Here is a 19,823-nt window from a genome sequence, read left to right as displayed (position 1 = left end):
TTTCCACATCCCAGATTGAAAAACAAAGTCCTTCTAGAGGTCTGCTTTCTACTAGTCTTGTGCCCACTTGCTAGTCCTGAAACACACTGAACATGCTCCTGGCCTGGAGCCTCTTCCTTGGATAGCAAAATGGTTAGTTCCCTCTGGAACTTCAGTTGTTGCTCAAATGTCTCATTCTCAATTAAGTCTACCCTGACCATGTTATTTAAGATTGTAGCACCTACCCAGGCTGATCAGCCTTATACTACCTATTCCCTTCCATAGTATCTCATAAACTTATTTATTTTATATTTTCTGTCTCCCTTTTTGAGAACAAAAGCTCTATAAGGGCAAGGATTTGTGTTTGGGTTTTTTTCCCTGATGTATCCCAACCTCAGGTGCCTAAAACAGTAAATGTCACAGAGTAGGCAATCAGTAATTATCTGTTCAATAAGTAAATATTTAAGTATGAATTAGACCATTTCTAAAAATTTTTTTTCAAAAAAAATTTGATTAAACTCATATTTATTCCATTTTGGACAATTTCCTCCCAGTTTTATAAAGTAAATACATGAGTAAAAACAGAAATGTAAAACAACACATTCAACAACAAAAATACCCAGCACTAACCTGTAACATAGCAACAGGTGGAGGAAAAACCTCTGCCTGGGTTGTGACCACTGTCTCCTTTTCAACTGGAGGTGGGCTCTGAGTTGTCTGGACCGTCTCTTTAACAGGTTCTGAGCTTTTCACAGTTTCCCACTCTAAACAAAATATTTGGAAGTGATTTCCTCTAGATAAATGCAACTTTTCATTTTATGTCTATGTATACATTTATTTCATGCTTGTCTAAGTCCTTCACCTATCTGGGCACATCTATTTTTAAGATGTGTCCACTGCTATTGGTGCCAATCTAGGTTTTGCCCAGATAAATCTGATTAGGACACAAAGGAGTCCAAAGTAGCATGACACAAGACACAAATGAAAGACACTAAAACATCTGGTCTAGAGAACACTTAGAAGAGATGTAATAGGTATGTATCGCAAAGGCTGTACGACGTAAGAGGAACCAACCTTATTCTCTATTTTCTCACAAGAGAAGACCAACAAGTACTAATACAAAAATATCTTACTGAAAATACAGCTATGCAAAAATAGAACAAAGGAAATCAAATGGCTCCTCCAACAGTTCTCCACCTCCCTCAAAGTAAGGATCAAAGTCATTATAATGACTGATAAGACTTTACATGACATCACCCCTCGTTATCTCTCTGACTTCATCTCCTACTATGCACTCCTCACTCACTTTGCTCAAGCCATACGGGTCTCATGATTTCTGAATAGACTTTGCACTTGCTGTTCCTCTATATAAAATGCTCTTTCCCCAGAGCTGTACATCTCACCCCTTCAAATATCACCCACTCTGTTAGACCTTCTTCAACCAATTAAAACTGCATTAGCTCCACACCCAAACTGCCTATCCCCTTTCTTTGATTTTTCTTCTAAAAACTTAGAAACAGAAAAATACTGTACAGTTTATCTCTTTTATTCGTGATTTATTTCTCTCCACCAAAGCATGGATGGCAAACTTTTCCTATACTAAAGTAGTTTAGACTTTGTGGGCCATATGTTCTCTGTTGCAACTACTCAACTGCTGTTGAAAAAAAGAAAGCCATATAAAATAGATAAACACAAGTGATCATGGCTGTTTCAATAAAACTTTTATTCACAGAATAGGCTGTCGGCAAGATGTGGCCCAGGGCTATAATAGGCTGTCAGCCCCTATACTACAAGGTGCATTGCATGAAAGTAAAGATTTTTGTCTGTCTGTCTGTCTTACTGCTGTAATCCCAGTTACTAAAATTATGCCTGGCACACAGCAAGAACTAAAATATTTAATAAATGAATAAATGTTCTAGAGGAACATCCATCAAGAAATAAAAGGAGAAACTGACAAGAAGAAAACAACTGAAAAAAGAGTCTGAATATATGCTTTGGCCCGAGAACAAAAATATTCTAAAAATTAGCTAATTATGCTAAACAGATGTGAAGTAATAACATATATATATCATATTTCAATTCTTTTGTGATTTCTTACTGGTTATAATTGCTAATCATTTTTAAAAATAAAAAAAGACACGTTTTTAAAAGAGTAAGCCTAAAGATCATTTGGTTATAAGCATTCTCATTTTACATGAATATGAACCACAGCTCTCTAAACTAAGATTCTATTACTGCCATTCTCAACATGGATGCTAATAAAAATAATCTGGGAAGTTTTTCAAAGAAGCTTCTGAAGTCTCCAGTTCCCATTTAAACTCAAGGAATTGAAATATTTAGTTTAAAAAAGCCTCCATATATACAATATATAACTCTCTCAAAAAGTTAAAATTTTGTTCAAGACATACATAAAAAATGTTACACTGATAAACTTCTAAAACACTACACTCTGACACTTATGAAATAGAACCTATCAGCCCGGCCGGGCGTGGCTCAGCGGTTGAGCGTCAACCTAGGATCCAGGCAATCGGGGTTCGATTCCCGGTCGGGGCACATGCCCGGGTTGCGGGCTCGATCAATGACTCTCTCATCGTTGATGTTTCTGTCTCTCTCTCCCTCTCCTTTCCTCTCTATGAAATCAATAAAGATATATTTTTAAAGGAAATAGAACCCATCAAACATACACACTGAACACAGGAGTGTTTCATATTTTTTCTTTTGAGAAGGGGAAGAAGCCAGGAAATAGAATAAACTCACCCTGTCATGAAAAACTCTTATCAATTACAAACTTTTAAGTGTACTTTTTTAAAAATAAAACTACCCTTACGGTTCTTACCAGTATTTACAGTTTCCTGATCAATCATGCCTCCCTCTGCAAAACCTTCCAAGTCATCCACTTTAACTTTTTCCCATGGTATATATGTAACTCCAAGATCCACATCCCAGAATTGTTTGTATTCTGTTTTTACACCTTTGTTTAAAGCCCAAGCAATCTATCAGGAATGAGAGGAAAGGAAAAAGAAAGCTTAGAAATACTGTAAAAACATTCAAAAACATGTAGACAATGTAAGTACAACTAGTTTTCAAAATCAGTTGGACACGCACAGCATCAATACTGAAAGAACAGTAGCCATGAAAATTTCTCTATGTTCTGTTTTTGTTTGTAAAATAAAACCTGCATTAGATAGTGATGGTGTTTATATCCACTTCTTACTGTAACTTTAAAACAATATAAAAGATGTCAAGCTACATTACCGATAATCAGAATAGTTATTATAATTTAAACAAAACCTTGGTACTCCAGAAAAGAGACCAGTGACACGAATTTACAGGGAAACTCTCTGCCATAAAATGACAAAGTATGGGCACATTAACTCCCTTGAAATCAGTTATGTTAATGTTTTTAATTCAGTTGTAGAAACTGATGGAATAAATTATCTCCAAATACTACTAGAAGAAATGAAGTGTAAATTAGTCATAAGTAAAATTGGAAAAATAGACAATAAATAGTTTAAAGACTAAGAGGAAAACAAAAATAAAAATAAACCATTCACAAGGGCCTGGGTTGTTTAAGACAAGAAGTTAAAAAGGAGAAAATAATAATATATAATTAAGGGGCATGAATAGGAAGAACCAGGAAGAAGTAAAGGGAAGACAAACTTGTATAAATGAAAAGGTCTACTCATAAAATGGTGAACTGGCTGTTCATGACTGAAGTTTTGGTATTATTTTACCTATATCTAATTCTGTACCTCAGAAATACTGAAATAATAAATTTCTGTCATGGTTTGCCCATTAACATTTTAAAAAGATGAATTAAATACAGGAACATTCTAGTAATCCAATACAACAAAAGCATGTGTTCCTCCCCCAATCTCACCTTAATGACCTTGGACCCAATTTTATATGATCCAGAACTAAGTTTCTGAAGAGCCCGAAATGCATCTTGTCGATGAACCATGCAGACATAAGCACAGCCCCTGGGAGGAATCATCTATTAAAAAAAAAAAAAAGTTTTCTTTAGTAGGGGTATAAGGAGGGCAATTCATTCTGGCATTCTATGGTTTTAATGAAACAGAACATTGGCTACTGACAAATACTTAATCATTTCCCTTTTCTTCCTCCAGCTGTTTATTGCTTCAATTCATGTACAACTAATTAGTTTAAAAAAAAATTTCAAAGCCTATTTGGGTCTCACTCTAAGCCACGATGTACGTGAAATCTTAAATGATCATATCAATTCAAGTTTTTCTAATACACAATAAAGAACTATTTTTAAAATACACAAACATGAATATAATACCACCAGATAAAAGGAAAATAATATTGTATGGCCAACATATTTGAAGGCATACAACTTTTTCACATTATTATTTCAATTTTTCCAAATTATACTGAGTAATGTGTGAAGACTATTTGTTTTGGGTAAATATCCTTAATACAAAATTTATAAACTACAATAAATGATAAAACTAAAGCTTTTGAATTTTATAAAACTTAATTTTGGCCAAGTACTTCTGGAAATGGGTCTTAAAATGAATAGGGAAATAGCCTCAGTGTAAGGAGGGATCTGAGAGTTTTACTTACAAAGCATTTAACTATTCAACAGACTACCGGGGATCATAAAATTATCCTTAATGTATTAATTCAGAAAAATACACAGAGCAGTTCAGTTTCTTCTTAAGAACTCAAAAGGCATTCTATTACTTTATTCTTCTTCAATATCTCTTAAGCTCTATTGTCAAAATAAAAATCTTTCCCTGGGTCTTGCTAACACTTCAAGCTACTGTCACTTTAATACCAAACCTTTCAAAAGAGAAGTCTACCTAACCCCTTACGTACTTCAACTCTTATGATGTAGAACCAACTCCGTTAACAACCCGCTGAAAATATTTTCTTCAAACTCTCTAATGACCTACTAAATGCTAAATCTAACAGACTTTTCTCAGTCCTCAAACTCCTCTAAATCTTACATCAATTTTTCAAATCCTGGATTTTATCACTAGTATACTTCAGTTCACAAAATAACTTAGTGCCCATTATTTGTAAGTACTATGCTTTTTTTCTGTTTACGTAAAATATTTTATTATTTATATGCACAATAAAGTAGATCCACAAATATTTATTTTGTCTCTACGATATGCAAAGCCTTGTTCTTGACACTGTGGGAAACACAAATAAAAGACGACAGGGCCCTGACTTCCTGCAGGTTCCAGTCTGGGAAAGACAAAAGGTACACATAAAGCCACTGGGCAAGTCCCAGCTGGTACTTGATGTGCAAAGTAAAGTGTAAAGACGATGAATCTAGTGGATTCCAGAGGAGGAAGGGTCCCCAGCCATTACGGTAGTTAAGGAAGGCTCCTTAGAAGTAAACTTTTTTCTGGGCTCATTATAGGAAGACACACCAAGGCAGAGGGTCCAGTTGCTCTCCCTGGCATCAAGTGGACATGATGCGTTTTTCCATGAAGCTCATGTTTATTATCTAAGATTCTTCATTCTCTCACTGGAATCTTGGCCCACTTTATTTCAATTACAATTCTACAGTTCAAGTGGGCAGTTCTCCTGGGCCAGCTGGTTCATCCTGTGGTCAGCAGGGGGGGTCAGCTGGAGCTCTCATTTGAGTGGGGTTGGTTGGCAGACTGGTGGGTTCCAGGGCCCTCAGCTACACAGCTTGTCCCGCCCTCCATGAGTCTCGTAACCTCCAGAAGACTAGCCCAGGCTTCATCTCACGGTGATCTCAATACTGTGCTTTTAAAAGGTAATACAAGGAAAGGATGGGGACAAGGCAAACTAGTGCCAATGGCTGTAGTGTAAGAAAGACTGTAAATGCCAAAGAGCAGGTGAAGCCCAAAATGCTACTTGGATTCAGGATCTGTTCAGAGCACTGACACCAGGCTTTGTAGTACTTTGATAAGATTCTAAAAAATACTAGTCATGGGCACCCTATTTTTTCAAAGGTCAACACATTTCTGATACGCAGCTAGGGCTGAGAACCACCAGTTAAGGATAGGGGAAAATCAGAAAAAAACAACTAGAGATTATATGATCATGGATTCTGAATGGTAGTTTTGACAGGTGAAATTTAAAAAGGCTACAGCACTCTCATGATGTAGAAAGAGAAATTTGAAATAACTAAGTTGAAACACTCAACTAATCACCTACAACCAATCACCAATTTATTATCTATGTAACTCAGGCAAATCACTTAATTTCTTCACTGGTAAAATAAAGATATTTGAATTACTTAACCAGCTTCTTGAAAGGCTCCAATTAGATCCTACATACTTGAGAGTAAAATATTAAATGATCAAATTCAATTCAAATGAAGAATACTATTATTAATACAGAAAAGTTAAGTTTGGGCATATACGGAATATTGGAATCTAACACTAGAAAGGAAAATCAGCCAATTTCCCAGTAAATAATGATGAAAGGTCCAATAGACGTAGTATAACAACAGCAAATAAAATCATAGGGTTTTATTAAAATCATAGGTGTCCTTAAATATAAAACATTTCCTTCCTTAGATCTGGCTCCACGGAAAAAAACAACAACAGCTCTTCATGGAAGAGGAAACTGGGCGGGGCAAAACCACTGGAAGAATCAAGTGGAGGAGTGAAAGAGTTCAGCTCAAGTGACTGGAGATGCCCTGGCCACACAGGCTTTTTCATCTAAGGTTGGCTTTGAGAGGAAGAAACTGAGGGAAAAGGAAGGAGAGAAGAGGCTGGCAAGAGACCAGAACCCCAAGTCCAGCTGTGTCTCCACACCACTATGTGCTCACGTGCAGCTGATTACAACTCTGTGGGGCTCATTTTCTTTTTTATAAGAAGAAATTAAACTAGATCACACTACCTCCTGCTAACTCAAATATTCAATGTCTTTAGGAATCAAGTGTCACATTGCTGTAAAACCCTAGAGAATTTTTGTCAGAATACCACTTTGAAAATTATTAAGGTGATAAACAGCAGAACAATGTACACAGAAACGATGAAAGTCCAACAATCCTTGTAAAGATCCGTAAGGGCAGATACAATTGGGCTAATTAGGGACTAAAGTGATTCTTTGAAAATATAATAAAATATAAAATAAAATAATAAAATGACTCTTTGTATGAGTGAAAACCCTATTCTTTTTTTAACCTTAAACTATTGTTCAACAACTGATACTTACATTAATGGATTCAATTTGTCCAAACTCTTCGAATAGGTTGGTTAAATCCTGCTGTGTAGCCTTCTTGTCCACCTGACCAACCCAGAGAGTAGTACTGCACACTGTCAAGACGTAATTACAGAGACGGTTACTTTTTTCAAGGAGCTGAGGAGAAAGCTTTACTACAGTAAAATTAAAATTTAAGACAACAAATTTAAAATACATGTTGAAATTTTCATCTGTTCTATTTAAAATCAACTAAAATCCTAGGTATCTGTTCCCATCTATGCCAAGTCAACCTATGCCTGCCCACTTTATGTATCATTAGTCAAGTCTTATATTTTGTAACTTGCATTAAAATCAATCAATCAACTCCCAATGACCTTAGTATTTGAGTGGAAACTGCTCTTCCCTTTCCTTTTCTCCCCTATTACATTACAAAAACCAAGGATAAAATTATTCATTTACCAAACCACTTTTCAAATTCTCAGTCTTAAAGAAAGATCTATAGGCTCTGTAGCAGATAACTATTTTCTCAGACCTGTAGACACCGAAGTTTGTCGAAGTGTGCCTGTCACTTACCACTTAATGTTTTAGACCTAATAGGAGGCAGCCCCTTCTTCTGCCGCTCCTTCTCCCTTTCTCTAGCTCTCCTTTCACTGGAGTATGAGCGTGATGACTTCCTCTTTCTTTCTCTTGAGCGCGAGCGTGACCGCTTTCTGTGTTTACGCTTTCGAGATCCAGACCGGGACCTAGATCTCCGTTTTCTTGGTGATCTAAAAAAAATTTTATTTTACTACAAATGACAATGTTATTCTATCAAGTTTCTTTTAAGAGAAACATGTCTTATATTTGTCTACCTCTTTAAAACAGTTAAGTATAGTCAAGTAACAAACATGCATTTTCTAAATCTGTGTACTACATAGGTCCACACAAGTCACAAGACTTGTTTTCACTTAGTTCTCACGGAGTCCGGTCGTTAGTCACACCGTGAACAACAGGAGAAGAGGTCCTAGTAAGGGCCTCACTTTCTTTTAGTGTTGCCAATTCATTTGTCAGAGTCACAAACAGGTATGAAAAAATAAGAAAATAAAAAGATCCTTTAGGTGACGTGGATGTTACATTCTTAAAATTAGGAATCAAAGAATGTTTCCAACAGAGCATCAGGCCACCTTATAATTCTGCTTAAAATCTTTCAACTTCTCCACACACTTATTAAGGAGGCGCCTCAAGACCAATGAAGAGGCTGCTTTGCTAGAGCAAAGTTTTCAGCACTATTTAGCCAGGTAATTCAGTGACATGAGGTGGATTTAGAGAAAGCTGAAAGGACAGCCTCTCATTTAGGAAACGTAAATACACATAACTTCATGAAACAAACAAGAAATGACTGAAAAAGTGATCAAAGAGACTGTTCCCTCTTCTAGCATATATTGTTCAGGTTTTCATGTACAGAAAACAGGGTATAAAAAATGTTAAAGACTAGTGACTTTCGGTTTTAATATCATTTATAGTAAAAACAATGTACGAATGCTACATAAAAATTTACCAGGTCAAGATAAGGCATCTTCAACTCAAATTTGAATGAGCATGTACATTAATGTGCCATGTTGAAAAGCTCACCAAAAAAACATTTACAGGATATTTTATAATAGTTTGATATTATGCTTACTGTTTATAAAAAGAATTTTTGTAGTGTTATTTTTATGATCATTTTTGGTATTGTGAGATGAAATGGAATTCGAGAAAGACAACAGAACTTTTAACACTTCTTCTACAGCAGGGGTGGGCAACCTTTTTTCTGCCAAGGGCCATTTGGCTATTTATAACATCATTCATGGGTCTTACAAAATGATCTACTTAAAAATTAGCCTGCTATATTTCGTCAAACATTTAATTAACTCATCCCTAATGTGATGGCTGGAACTGCTTCTCTCTGGTGAGGCCTTGCCAGGGCCAGACCAAATGATTTCACAGCAGTATACAGCCCATGGGCCAAAAGTTCCCCACCCCTGCTCTACAGCCTGATTTAACTGTTGTTCTGAGGCATCAATATCCTAAAAGCTGGATGTCATCAAAATATTATTAACTATAATCAGATATAATCCAAACTCAAGGTCTCATGAAATGGCTGCGTTTCATGTATATTATTCAAATAAATGGCCACAAATATATCCAATTAAAAACAGAACAAAGTATTTTCGTTTTTTCAAATTCTAAATTATTTCTTTCTGAGACAATATAAGATGTTTTTCTAAGAAAAGCACTTCTTTTCATCTTGATGTAATGAACTAAAGCCAACATTTCAAAAGTTTACACCCAATTATTTTTAAGTATTATGTAGAACCTTGAACGAGAGCGTGAATGTGTTCTCGATCTCGAGCGAACAGCCACTTTCTTTGCTTCTTGTTCAAAGATCTCCTCTTCCACTCCATCCTGCCCTTCATCTATATCCATGTCCTTAAAAGTCGAAAGAAGAGCAAACAAACAAAATGCCTAGTTTAGATTCAGTACATGTGGACAATTCTGCCTTACAAAATTTTCCCCACAGTAGAATTTATGTCTAATAGTAAAATGCTTAGACTGCAGAGCTTAGGTGGGGAGAAAAAACATGTAGGACATCACTATTGTTTTACACAAAATAAGTAATATTCTACCTAAAATAAAAATTACCATCTTTTATAATATTTTCCTCTAATTAACTTATAAATTCATGACCCAGAAAAGCATTTACTGTTTACCTGTTGCTGAATATCTATGGAATCATCCAAATTTGCTTCTGGCTCAAGGAAATGCTGCTGACTGCTCCCTTGTGAGGGTGAGGCGGAATGCTCTGATCCAAATGTTCCTTCCTGACTGTCCTGAGGCGTTGCCTATTGAGAACGGTCATAAATACACAAACACTGAGAAGTAGTCAATATTACAAATGAAAATTTAAACACACAAACACAACAATTTTTTAAAAAGAGCCCAATATATTAAAAAATTCCATGTTTAATCTTTTATAATTGATCTAAACTTACACTTTTGTATAAATCCAAGTTTACTTAAAAGCATAGAACATCATAAAAGGGGGGAAAGACTATAATATTAGAATAGAATAATAAAATCAAGTACGTCTTCAAATAAATTTTAAATTGTGGAAAATGCAAACTATCACAAATTAATAAAGGGATTATATCATGAATGATATATAATGGCAAGGCTACAATGTTTAGAGTGGCACTAGTAATCCTAGCCTTTTCTCTATGACACTGTAGCAACTTTTAGACAGCCTTACTGAGCTTACTGGTATATAAAAATGCTTAATGTTCCTGCTTATTTCACCCTATCTTAAATACAGTAAAGCAACTGAATTGGTAGAGCCAATTACACAATTTATTCAGTTTGCTACACTGTTTATATACTTTCAGATTCTAAATTTGTTTTAAACAGTATCTACCTTATGCATTAGGAAAGTTGTTTTTCTTCACCACTCCCTTTGCTTCATCTCTCATTTCCGAACAACAAAGCTTTTAAGAACATCTACTCCTTTCAAAGGGGTATTACTTTATCTTCTAAAATTACGGAGATAATGTATAGAGCAATTAACTAAGCCAAGGGAGGAAGGGGCAAGGGGTGAGATTCTTAAGACAGAATCACTCTCGTAAGTTCGTATTAGTTTGCACCTTTGACTTCAATACCTTGGTGTTAATTACAAGCTGGTCAAGAGTACTACCTTGATTTTACTGCTTCTACTAAATCCTGTGAAATAAAACTAGAACGAAGGCAATTCAAAAGTATCACATAGATAGATGAACAAATATGTTGCTTGGATAAACTCTTCCATCACTACTACTTCTTGCCTCTGTAACAGCTCTGTGATTTCATTATATCACTGACAACCTGTTTCTTTTCCTTGAATTACAACTTGTGATCCAAATGTTCTTCATTGGGCTCTATCTTCAAGTTCTTGAAATCTCAGGCAGATATGTATTTGTTTGACATAAACGCTGCACCTACTCCAAACACTTCTATCAGATTTCTTCAAAATAAGGTATGGAATTTCATTTTCATAATTCCAGCAAATATCATTAACATTCATTTCACATTTACTATTTGCATTAAAAGGACAAGTTCAGGCCCCAGTAGTGTCTAAGGATTAGCCCCATTTTGATCTGAAGTAACTCTTCCCCTCTTCCATATTTCTAGTCCTTCAACTGTACCTGTTACAGAAACTAGAATTCTGCCTATGTCCACAAGAATGTATGTGCTCCATTAAAGAGGTTACTTGAGGTCTTGCTTTTCTGTTCACCTCTGTGTATATCATTTGTCTAACAATGCTTATTTTAAAATGTTTGTGATTTATTAAATTCATTTTCACCAAAAAGTTTTGAATATTAGAAAGATTAGATGTTTCATTTCACTGAACTTCAATTTCCTAAGGTATAAAGTGGGAGTCGAAAGGCCTATCCCATCAGCATTAAATGTAATCACCCTAATGAAGTTCCTGCCACATGTTAATAGCCTAAGTAAAGATAGCAATCTATTCTGTCACCACCACCATCAACAACAGCAAAATCATCATTACCTTGCCTGACAGGGAGCTGGTAGAGTGGAGAGGAACTGAGCTGTAGTACTGAAGCACCTGTCTTCTGTTCCCCACTCCCAGTATACTGAAATTAATGTCTACCATGTTTGCAATCCATTCATAAGGTGCAAGTACTTTCAGAAGTTGCTAGAGTACATTTTGATTACAGAAAATATCGTTAAGATCCTAAAAATAGTAATCATCCTAGTAATAGCTGAAGGAAAATCACCATACTTAAACACCAATTTATAGAATGCAGACAGCAGTAACTCTAAAGGCCACAAGATGGAGTTACAAACCTTTTGAGGCTGCTGCTGTTCCAGGAGTTGCTGCCTGAGATGGTCAAGGTTTTGCTGCTGTAGCTGCTCTGCTATCTGATGAAAAATGGAGTTGTTCACAGATTCTGAAACATGAGAACTAAAAGGAAAAGAAAAACAGGTAGACATGTATTTTAAAACCCAGTAAAGAGAATATAAAAATAACTGAGTATTCAGCCTTACCCCCCATGCCAAATGAAACATGTTCTACTACGATGTTGACTTTTTGAATATTAACAAAGAAAATGGAATACCTCAGAATATCAGTATGTTTAAACAGAAATATACTCTTCAATAGTGTTTCGATTGATGACGTCAGATACTCTGATAAAGATCTGATCTTACTACCTCACGCTGTTATATAAATTAGTACTTTTTACAATAGAACATTTTAAGAAAAGCTCAGTAAAATTTCTAAAAACTGTTTAAAAATATTTCAACATTGTCACTTTAAGTTCTCTAACTATGAAACAGTGGGGAAATGTTCTATCAGTACATATGAAATCTACAATTATAACTGACCATAAAATTAATCTGCTTTTCAGAAAAGCATTCACATTATTAGGTATGTTAACAGAAACAATGTTTAGATAAGAGGAAATACTTTCACTATACTCTGGGAGATCCACACCTGGAATTCTGGGTGCCACAAGGTAAAAGGAACAAAAAAGAGGGCATCCCAAAGGGGGCAATCAGGATAGTGAGGAGTGCTGAAACAGTTGGAAAAAGAGCATGTCGTCGAGAGCCAGTAAGCTAAGGAGAAGAATGTACCTATCTTCAGACACTGAAGGGCTATGTCTCAAAAGATAATGGAGCGAACACGTTTCCTTGCTTCAGAAAGTAAAGGGGAAGAGCATGCAGAAGGCAAATCAAAACAGGATTCAGTAACAAAACAACATACAACAATAGCAATCACTGAAGTTCTCACAATGGAAGGCACTGCCACACTGGATAAATACCCTGTAGTCAGGGCTATTAGAGAGAGATGATTCTTACAGTGTTCAGGAAACTCATCTACATAATTTCGAATGCTTCTAACTTCACAATTCATAATCTAAAACATTAGTTTTTAATTTTTTCAAGTAGAATCCCTTTATCAAAGAACATATTTGTATTTTATATTATATAAATATTTAAATATATTATCCCAATATATAAAACTAATAACTTGTCTGAAACAAGATTCCCGTAGGCTCTGCCCATTCGTCATCCCCCTTCCATTCTCCCACCTTCCAAATCACACCCAAGACTGTCTTCCCAGTGTTGCTTTCAAGAACATTCACAAAACTTAGGGCTCTGCAGAACTGTTGGGGGAAGGAGGACGGGGGCTGACCTAAATAAAAACATACAATAATTTCTTTAAAAAACAAAATCCCGCCCAGCTTGGCATGGCTCACCAGTTGAGCATCGACCTAGGATCCAGGCGATCGGGGTTCGATTCCCGGTCAGGGCACATGCCCAGGTTGCGGGCTCGATCCCCAGTCAGGGACATGCAGGAGGCAGCTGATCAATGACTCTCTCATCATTAATGTTTCTATCTCTCTCTCTCTCTCCTTCCTCTCTCTGAAATCAATAAAGATATATTTTAAAAAATAATAATAAAAATTTAAAAAAATAAAAAACAAAATCCCTACAACCCTAATCCTTACTTCTGGTTAGTGTCATATACTCCCAGAATTTAATATACTTATCAGAAGTGGCCACTGGCACTAGAAGCAAGCTTCTTTCCTATTATTTCAAATATTCTTACAAATGAGTTAAATAACTTAAAGCCTAAGACAGATGTAGAAAATATCACAACTAGATTTATCAACACTTATCAACATTCTCATAAAGACTTTTGATATAGCTAATTATTTGCAAAGATATGAGTCAAAATAATATAGTGAGGCAACAAAAAAGCAACCCTATCATCCTCTGTCATGTCAGAGCACAAAGCCTGAAATAGCAGCCTAACTTACTCAAAGTATACCTAGTAGTTCAGACTGCAACATCCCATCCAATGTTTCCAAAAATAACATTAAAAAAATCTATGGTTATAAAGAAAAACATAATGATTCTTACAGTTGAGACGTTGGATTTTCTTTTTTGGGTTCTTCACTATGCTCAGAATCTTCCCCAAAATCAAACCTATCCATCAACTTCTGGGGGGCAGGGCAGGCAAGGGGGGGGGGAAAGAGACAGATTAAAAAGTGTTTCTCACAAATTTGTTAGAAATGCTATTTTACTTAAAGGTCAATGACATCCCACTAATTTATCTGTATCACTCAACAGTTAATATGAAACTGTTTCATATCCTTGTAAGTTATACTATAATGAAACATTTTGAGTGGATCTTTTCTTTAAAATACTCTGACATACGTTGCCTTATGTATCAGAACAAATCATGACACACAGGATAAATACTAATTACTCTACAGAAGAAAAAATTAGGATTAAAATTAAGTGGCTTAAAGCTTGATAAAATACCTAGGGCTATAATCAATGATCTATTTCTAGCACAGTTTTCTTAGAATGCTCCACTGTTTTCTAAATGATCAATTTAAAGGATCTTATGTGGGCTAGCTATTTAGAGTCAGACTAAATTACATTTGGAAGCTGCTAGCTAAAAAAATCTAATAACTCAATAAATCAATATTTCCTATTAAAAATAACAGCAGCAAAAACAAAAGTAGTATGGGTCACACTTCAAAAGTATTTTAATATTCCCATAATTAATAATACTGAGGATACCACACAATAAACTATAGGTGAAAGATTTTCAACTTTAAAAACACTATAGTTAGACCTCAATTTATCAAAATAATATAGTGACAAGTTGTAGAAAAGTTGTTCTTTGAACTTACACACTGAACAGTTTTAATTTTAGCAGGTTAAAATTATAGAACACTATAATGAATATATTTGTAACATCCAAAACAGAAATTTAATAGTTCAGAAAATAACCATTTGCCTCAATGCTAAATTCACAATTTTACTGGTCTATAAATCTCTTTATCTTTGTGCAAAGGAAAATATTCTAAATGTTTCAAGCAGAATTATGAAAGTACTTAATTTCTTTCAGAAATCTGAGCCTTTTGTAAAACTGGTAACGTATTGTACAGTGGCTATTGAGATAGTTCTATGATAAAATGCAATTAGAACCCACAAGAGAGTATATAAAATCCCGTAATTCACACAGAACAAACTTGAGATCTTAATTTCTACCTTGTTAAAAGACACTCCCTGTTCTAAGGGATTGAGGGTGTTGGCTGCTGCAGCTGCAGCTGTAAGCTGTGCAGTCAGAGCCTGCAACTGAACAACAAGACCCGCATCCAGGGCCTGCAGAATGGAAGGCTGGGGCTTCTGCTGCTGTATCTGTAAAGTTTGTATTAACTGCTGAAACTGGAAGGGGAAAAAAAGGAAAATTAATATAAACAGGTGCTGGGTTTTATCTACGAAAATGTCCATCTAAAACTTATAGTCAATAAAATTCGTTCTAGTCATTAGAGATCAAGAAAAAATATAAACTAACTCAAAACAAGAGCATTTTTAAAAAAATAGCTTTTGTATGCCAGATATATCCCTTAATAAATTTGTCTTCCTTCTGGAAAATCAGAAAATTTTAAACAAAACAAAGAATTCATTCAATGATAACCAGATAACGAACTCATCACAAGCAGGCTGATGTTTTCACTAAGCTTTTCATCCCTTCTTCAACTATTTAATCTCTGTTCAAGGACAAGCACTGGCTACAACTGCCTTTACTGCCTCTCAGATCTGTCATCTGATAAAATGTTTCCTCAAAGCTGGAAAGCAGAGAAATCTGTCCCTTGGAGCAGAGTCCAAAACTAAGGAAAATAAAGGTGAACAGTGCAACAAGAGTTGAAAGTAACCCTCATCCCCCTTTTCACCCACCCTCTTAAAAAAAAGAAATAGCAAGATCCTGAAGATATTTCATAGTTAAGTAAACTCTCTGTACTTCTCAATCCTAGAAGTAATTAATACTTTTCTAATCAAGATGTAAAGCCAAGTTAAATCTGAAAATTATCAGTTTAGAATAAAATAAAAATAAAAATAGCAACCGCTACTCAAAATGACATAAAGTCAAATAATTTCATGCCTATCTAAAATAGCAACATTAGCTATCAAATAAACATTTGCCACAAACTGCTAATATAATACCAAAGAAAATAATTAAAAATACATGATACTTGAGTTTCTGCACTGTGGAAGCTATAGGACAGACAGAATGGAGGGAGGGAGAGGAAGAAAGAGAGGGGGAAGGGCATCGAGGGGACAGTGAGGAAGGAGGGAGAGGAAAGGGGGTGAGTGAGGAGGAAGGAAATGCCTTATCTGTCCTTACATGTTTTAACTGACCGTTTTGACCCCATTTTCCCCAATAGCACTGTTATTTTTCCAGTCACCCAGGTTCAAACCACTGCAAGATCCTACTTTTTCCTCTACTCTGAACTTCATATTCTATCAATTACTATGTCTTCTTGACACTCTATGTACTATTTTTCCTGGAAAATCCCGTCTCCTGCCAAAAGTATTTCTTTTCATAAATATTTTAAAAAATGGAAACATTTACTTTATGAATTATTTTCAAAATGTATCACAAAATAAAATTAATAACTCAGTAATTTTATGTACTATCAATTCAGTTTCCCAACTGTCCCAACAATATAGAAATTGGGTCCAAACTATGAGTATAACTGAATTGGTTTTTGTATTTTTATAACTCTCTTAGAACAGCCCCCACCTTTTTCTGAGACTGTCCCTTTAGAGCCTATCGCCCGACCGTTTTTCACATTCATTATCCCTTCTGTTATAGGGTACCAAAATAAAGAGGCTCCCATCTCCGGGCCACCTCTCTTCTCCCACCCATTAAAGTACTGTGACTTCCACATAAAAACCTCTGGAAATTCCCCACTGCTCACTTCTCAGCCCACCACTTATGTATAAGTAAAACCCAGGCCCCACAGTGAAGTCTACCACTTCAACTTTGTCACTAGTAACGTACAGGCACAGGCCACCTTATCCTCCAGACAACTCAACTCTAAAACACCTTTTGCATACCCAATATCCATTATTCATTCTACTAAAAGACTTTAAACACCTGCTAGAACCTAGAAACTGGACATACAGCAGAGAACAAAACAGACAAAAATCCTTTTGCCCTTGTATAGCATACATTTCAGTGGGAAGACAGGTAATAAACAAAATAAGTTATACAACGTAACAAAAGATGGTAAGTACTGAGGAAAAGACATGCTCTTTAGGTGGTACATTATGAAACAATCCATTAGGGAAGAATTAGTTCTGTATCAGTCAACATAAAAAAGCTGCTCACCTGCTGTCCTTGAGGACTTTGTAAGATCTGAGCTACAGCTGTAAGTGTATCTGTATTTGCTATCTGGGATACCCATGGATCAGGTAAACCTTGGACGACATTGGCGGGAGTAACAGGTGTCACAGGAGTTCCTTTAAAAAAGACATCACACCCACCCCAATAAATATGTAAGTAAATAAATAAAACTTGAAAAGGTAGGAAAATGTGCTGTTACTTCAATAAAATACATACAAATTTATATGTTTTTATTTTATTGTCTCCATTTTGAAAAACCATTACAAAATTAGATAGGTTAAAGTACCAAAAGGATCGTCCATACTTGTCTTCAATTAACTACTTCAAAGGAGCCTGCAATACTTAGCAGTCATTAAAAATCTTACTATAGCCTGACTAGTGTTGCTCAGTGGTTGAGCACTGACCCATGAACCAAGAGGTCACCAGTTTGATTCCTGGTCAGGGCACATGCCTGGGTTTTCAGCTTGATTCCCCAGCAGGGGGCGTGCAGGAGACAGCCAATCAAGGTTTCTCTCAGTTTCTCTCTCTCTAGCCCTCTTCCTCTCTCTCTAAAATCAATTAAAACACATGTAAAAAAAAATAAAAATCTTGCTACAGCTGAAAGTTCAATTACATAAGAAAATATTCAAAATGCCTTCTGTGATAAAAAATTATAAACTAGTATATATAAAACTATTTTTGTTCAAAAATACACACACACACACACACACAAATCTAAATATATACCAAAATGTTAACAAATGTAATTCTTGGATGATGATAAAAAAGTATAGATGTCAATGAAATACCTCAAGAAACAATTTTGAGATGATTACTGAAGTATTCTTGGCTCCATTAAATAATTTTTTCATGGTTTCTTATAATATTAAGTTTCTCTAGTATACTGTGAATATCAAGTTGATTTGCATGCAAGTTTAAAAGATTATAGGCAGTTAAATCAGAAGAAAACCTAACTGACACACCAATTTCCCAAAGTTTTTTATATTTATGTATCTAGGGACTAAAAATATTCAGCTCCCTAATTTTTGGAAATGAATTATATACAAATATAATTTCTGATTTTATTTTTCCTTCAAATTATTTTTTTTCCAATTACCTAATGCTAGACAAATTCTCTTGCACTGTAAAATCATTATTTTACATATGAATTATCACCTGAAAAGTATGGGTACAATATGTGGAAAACAAGTCTCTGTCAAAGCAACATACCCGGGGTATTGCTCATAGCAGCGGTAGTACTGGCCAGAACAGGTGTGACAACTGGAGGAGGAATCCCTGCTGCCATATCCAAAAGAGGCTGAATAATCTCACTCTTAAATACATTGTTCTTCTGCCATAAATTCAATACTCTCACTATTTTACTCTAGAAGAAAAAAGAAAAATAACACTTTTATTTTTTGCTTTCAAACCTTAGCACAATTAATAGACTATTTGGGTAGTGGGTGGGAAGAACGGATTAAAATAATTACTACAGGACTTTCCATCCCTGAAACTGCTTCTATAATTTTGCATTTGGTAACCTTAACTCACCTGGAAAAAACCCCACACAGGTTCATTCTGACAGATATACAAGGTAAACGAAAGCTGTATTTAGCAGAAGGCAGGAACAACTAGGTTTCAGCTTCCATGTGAAGTCTCCTGAGATCACGGTATGGCTGGCTGGAGAACTGTGTTAGGCTACTGTGGCAGGTCAGGATTCACGTCAGTACTAAAGTTATATTTATAGTTGATTTTAACTTTATCTTTTAAACAATTAAGTAAAATCAAGACAAAGTCCTTAGCAGATGTGACTTTTTAAAATTTTCATTTTAAAACTATCTAAGGATAGGGGAGGTTACTTCCTCAAACAAGAATTTAACCAAATTTACATTCTTTCACAACTGTTCGGCACTAAGTATTAGTTACTACTGTAACGTTACTTACTCGACAAGGAAAATAATTTAAATGACAGGCTGAGCTTAAGTATTAAAAAGAGACTTCTGTTAAATGTATATAATCCGTAATAGTAAAAGAAGCAACCTTAAGAATAAAGATCTGGTTCATCTTTAAATCCCTTATAATATTATAGTGATGAATTTCAAACTATGTCCAAACTAGATTAATAAGAAAACTTTTGTATTTCAAATGAAGCATAGAAAATTACACAAAGAATGCTTCATACCTTCTGATTTGACTCTCCTTTCTATGATGTGAGCACTTAGAAAGTACCTTACAGTTTTTTGCTTTACAGAAAAAAACCTTCCAGTTCGCAAGACACTCATCCTGTAATTCAAAATTAGCCAGTCTCTGAAAAGTATCATTCTATGTATCTACCTACATACAAACAATGCCTCAAATTTATAATTGAGATTACAGTATCAATGTAATCTTTCCTACTATGATTGAAACAACTCTGTATCTTATACTCTATTATAACTGAGAAACATTATTATTATGAATCCACAAATCCAACACTGATTTG

The 19,823-nt window shown here is 35.2% G+C and overlaps 1 protein-coding gene across 1 annotated transcript in view; it reads right to left on the bottom strand.

Annotated features, from left to right (window-relative positions):
• Positions 1 to 19,823, bottom strand: part of SCAF8 (SR-related CTD associated factor 8) — a 103,514-nt gene that overhangs the window by 48,562 nt on the left and 35,129 nt on the right. Inside the window, 12 exon segments of the mRNA XM_081139622.1 lie at positions 610 to 743; positions 2,816 to 2,972; positions 3,860 to 3,973; positions 7,150 to 7,250; positions 7,711 to 7,904; positions 9,473 to 9,585; positions 9,867 to 9,998; positions 11,995 to 12,112; positions 14,077 to 14,156; positions 15,220 to 15,396; positions 17,348 to 17,478; positions 18,572 to 18,725. Of these exon segments, the coding sequence (XP_080995748.1) occupies positions 610 to 743; positions 2,816 to 2,972; positions 3,860 to 3,973; positions 7,150 to 7,250; positions 7,711 to 7,904; positions 9,473 to 9,585; positions 9,867 to 9,998; positions 11,995 to 12,112; positions 14,077 to 14,156; positions 15,220 to 15,396; positions 17,348 to 17,478; positions 18,572 to 18,725 (1,605 nt within the window).

The sequence above is a fragment of the Miniopterus schreibersii genome (assembly GCF_964146895.1).
Source record: "Miniopterus schreibersii genome assembly, chromosome: 6".
NCBI classification, from domain to species: domain Eukaryota; kingdom Metazoa; phylum Chordata; class Mammalia; order Chiroptera; family Miniopteridae; genus Miniopterus; species Miniopterus schreibersii.
Note: the sequence above shows the minus strand (reverse complement) of the source record. Positions and strands in the feature narration are given on the sequence as shown.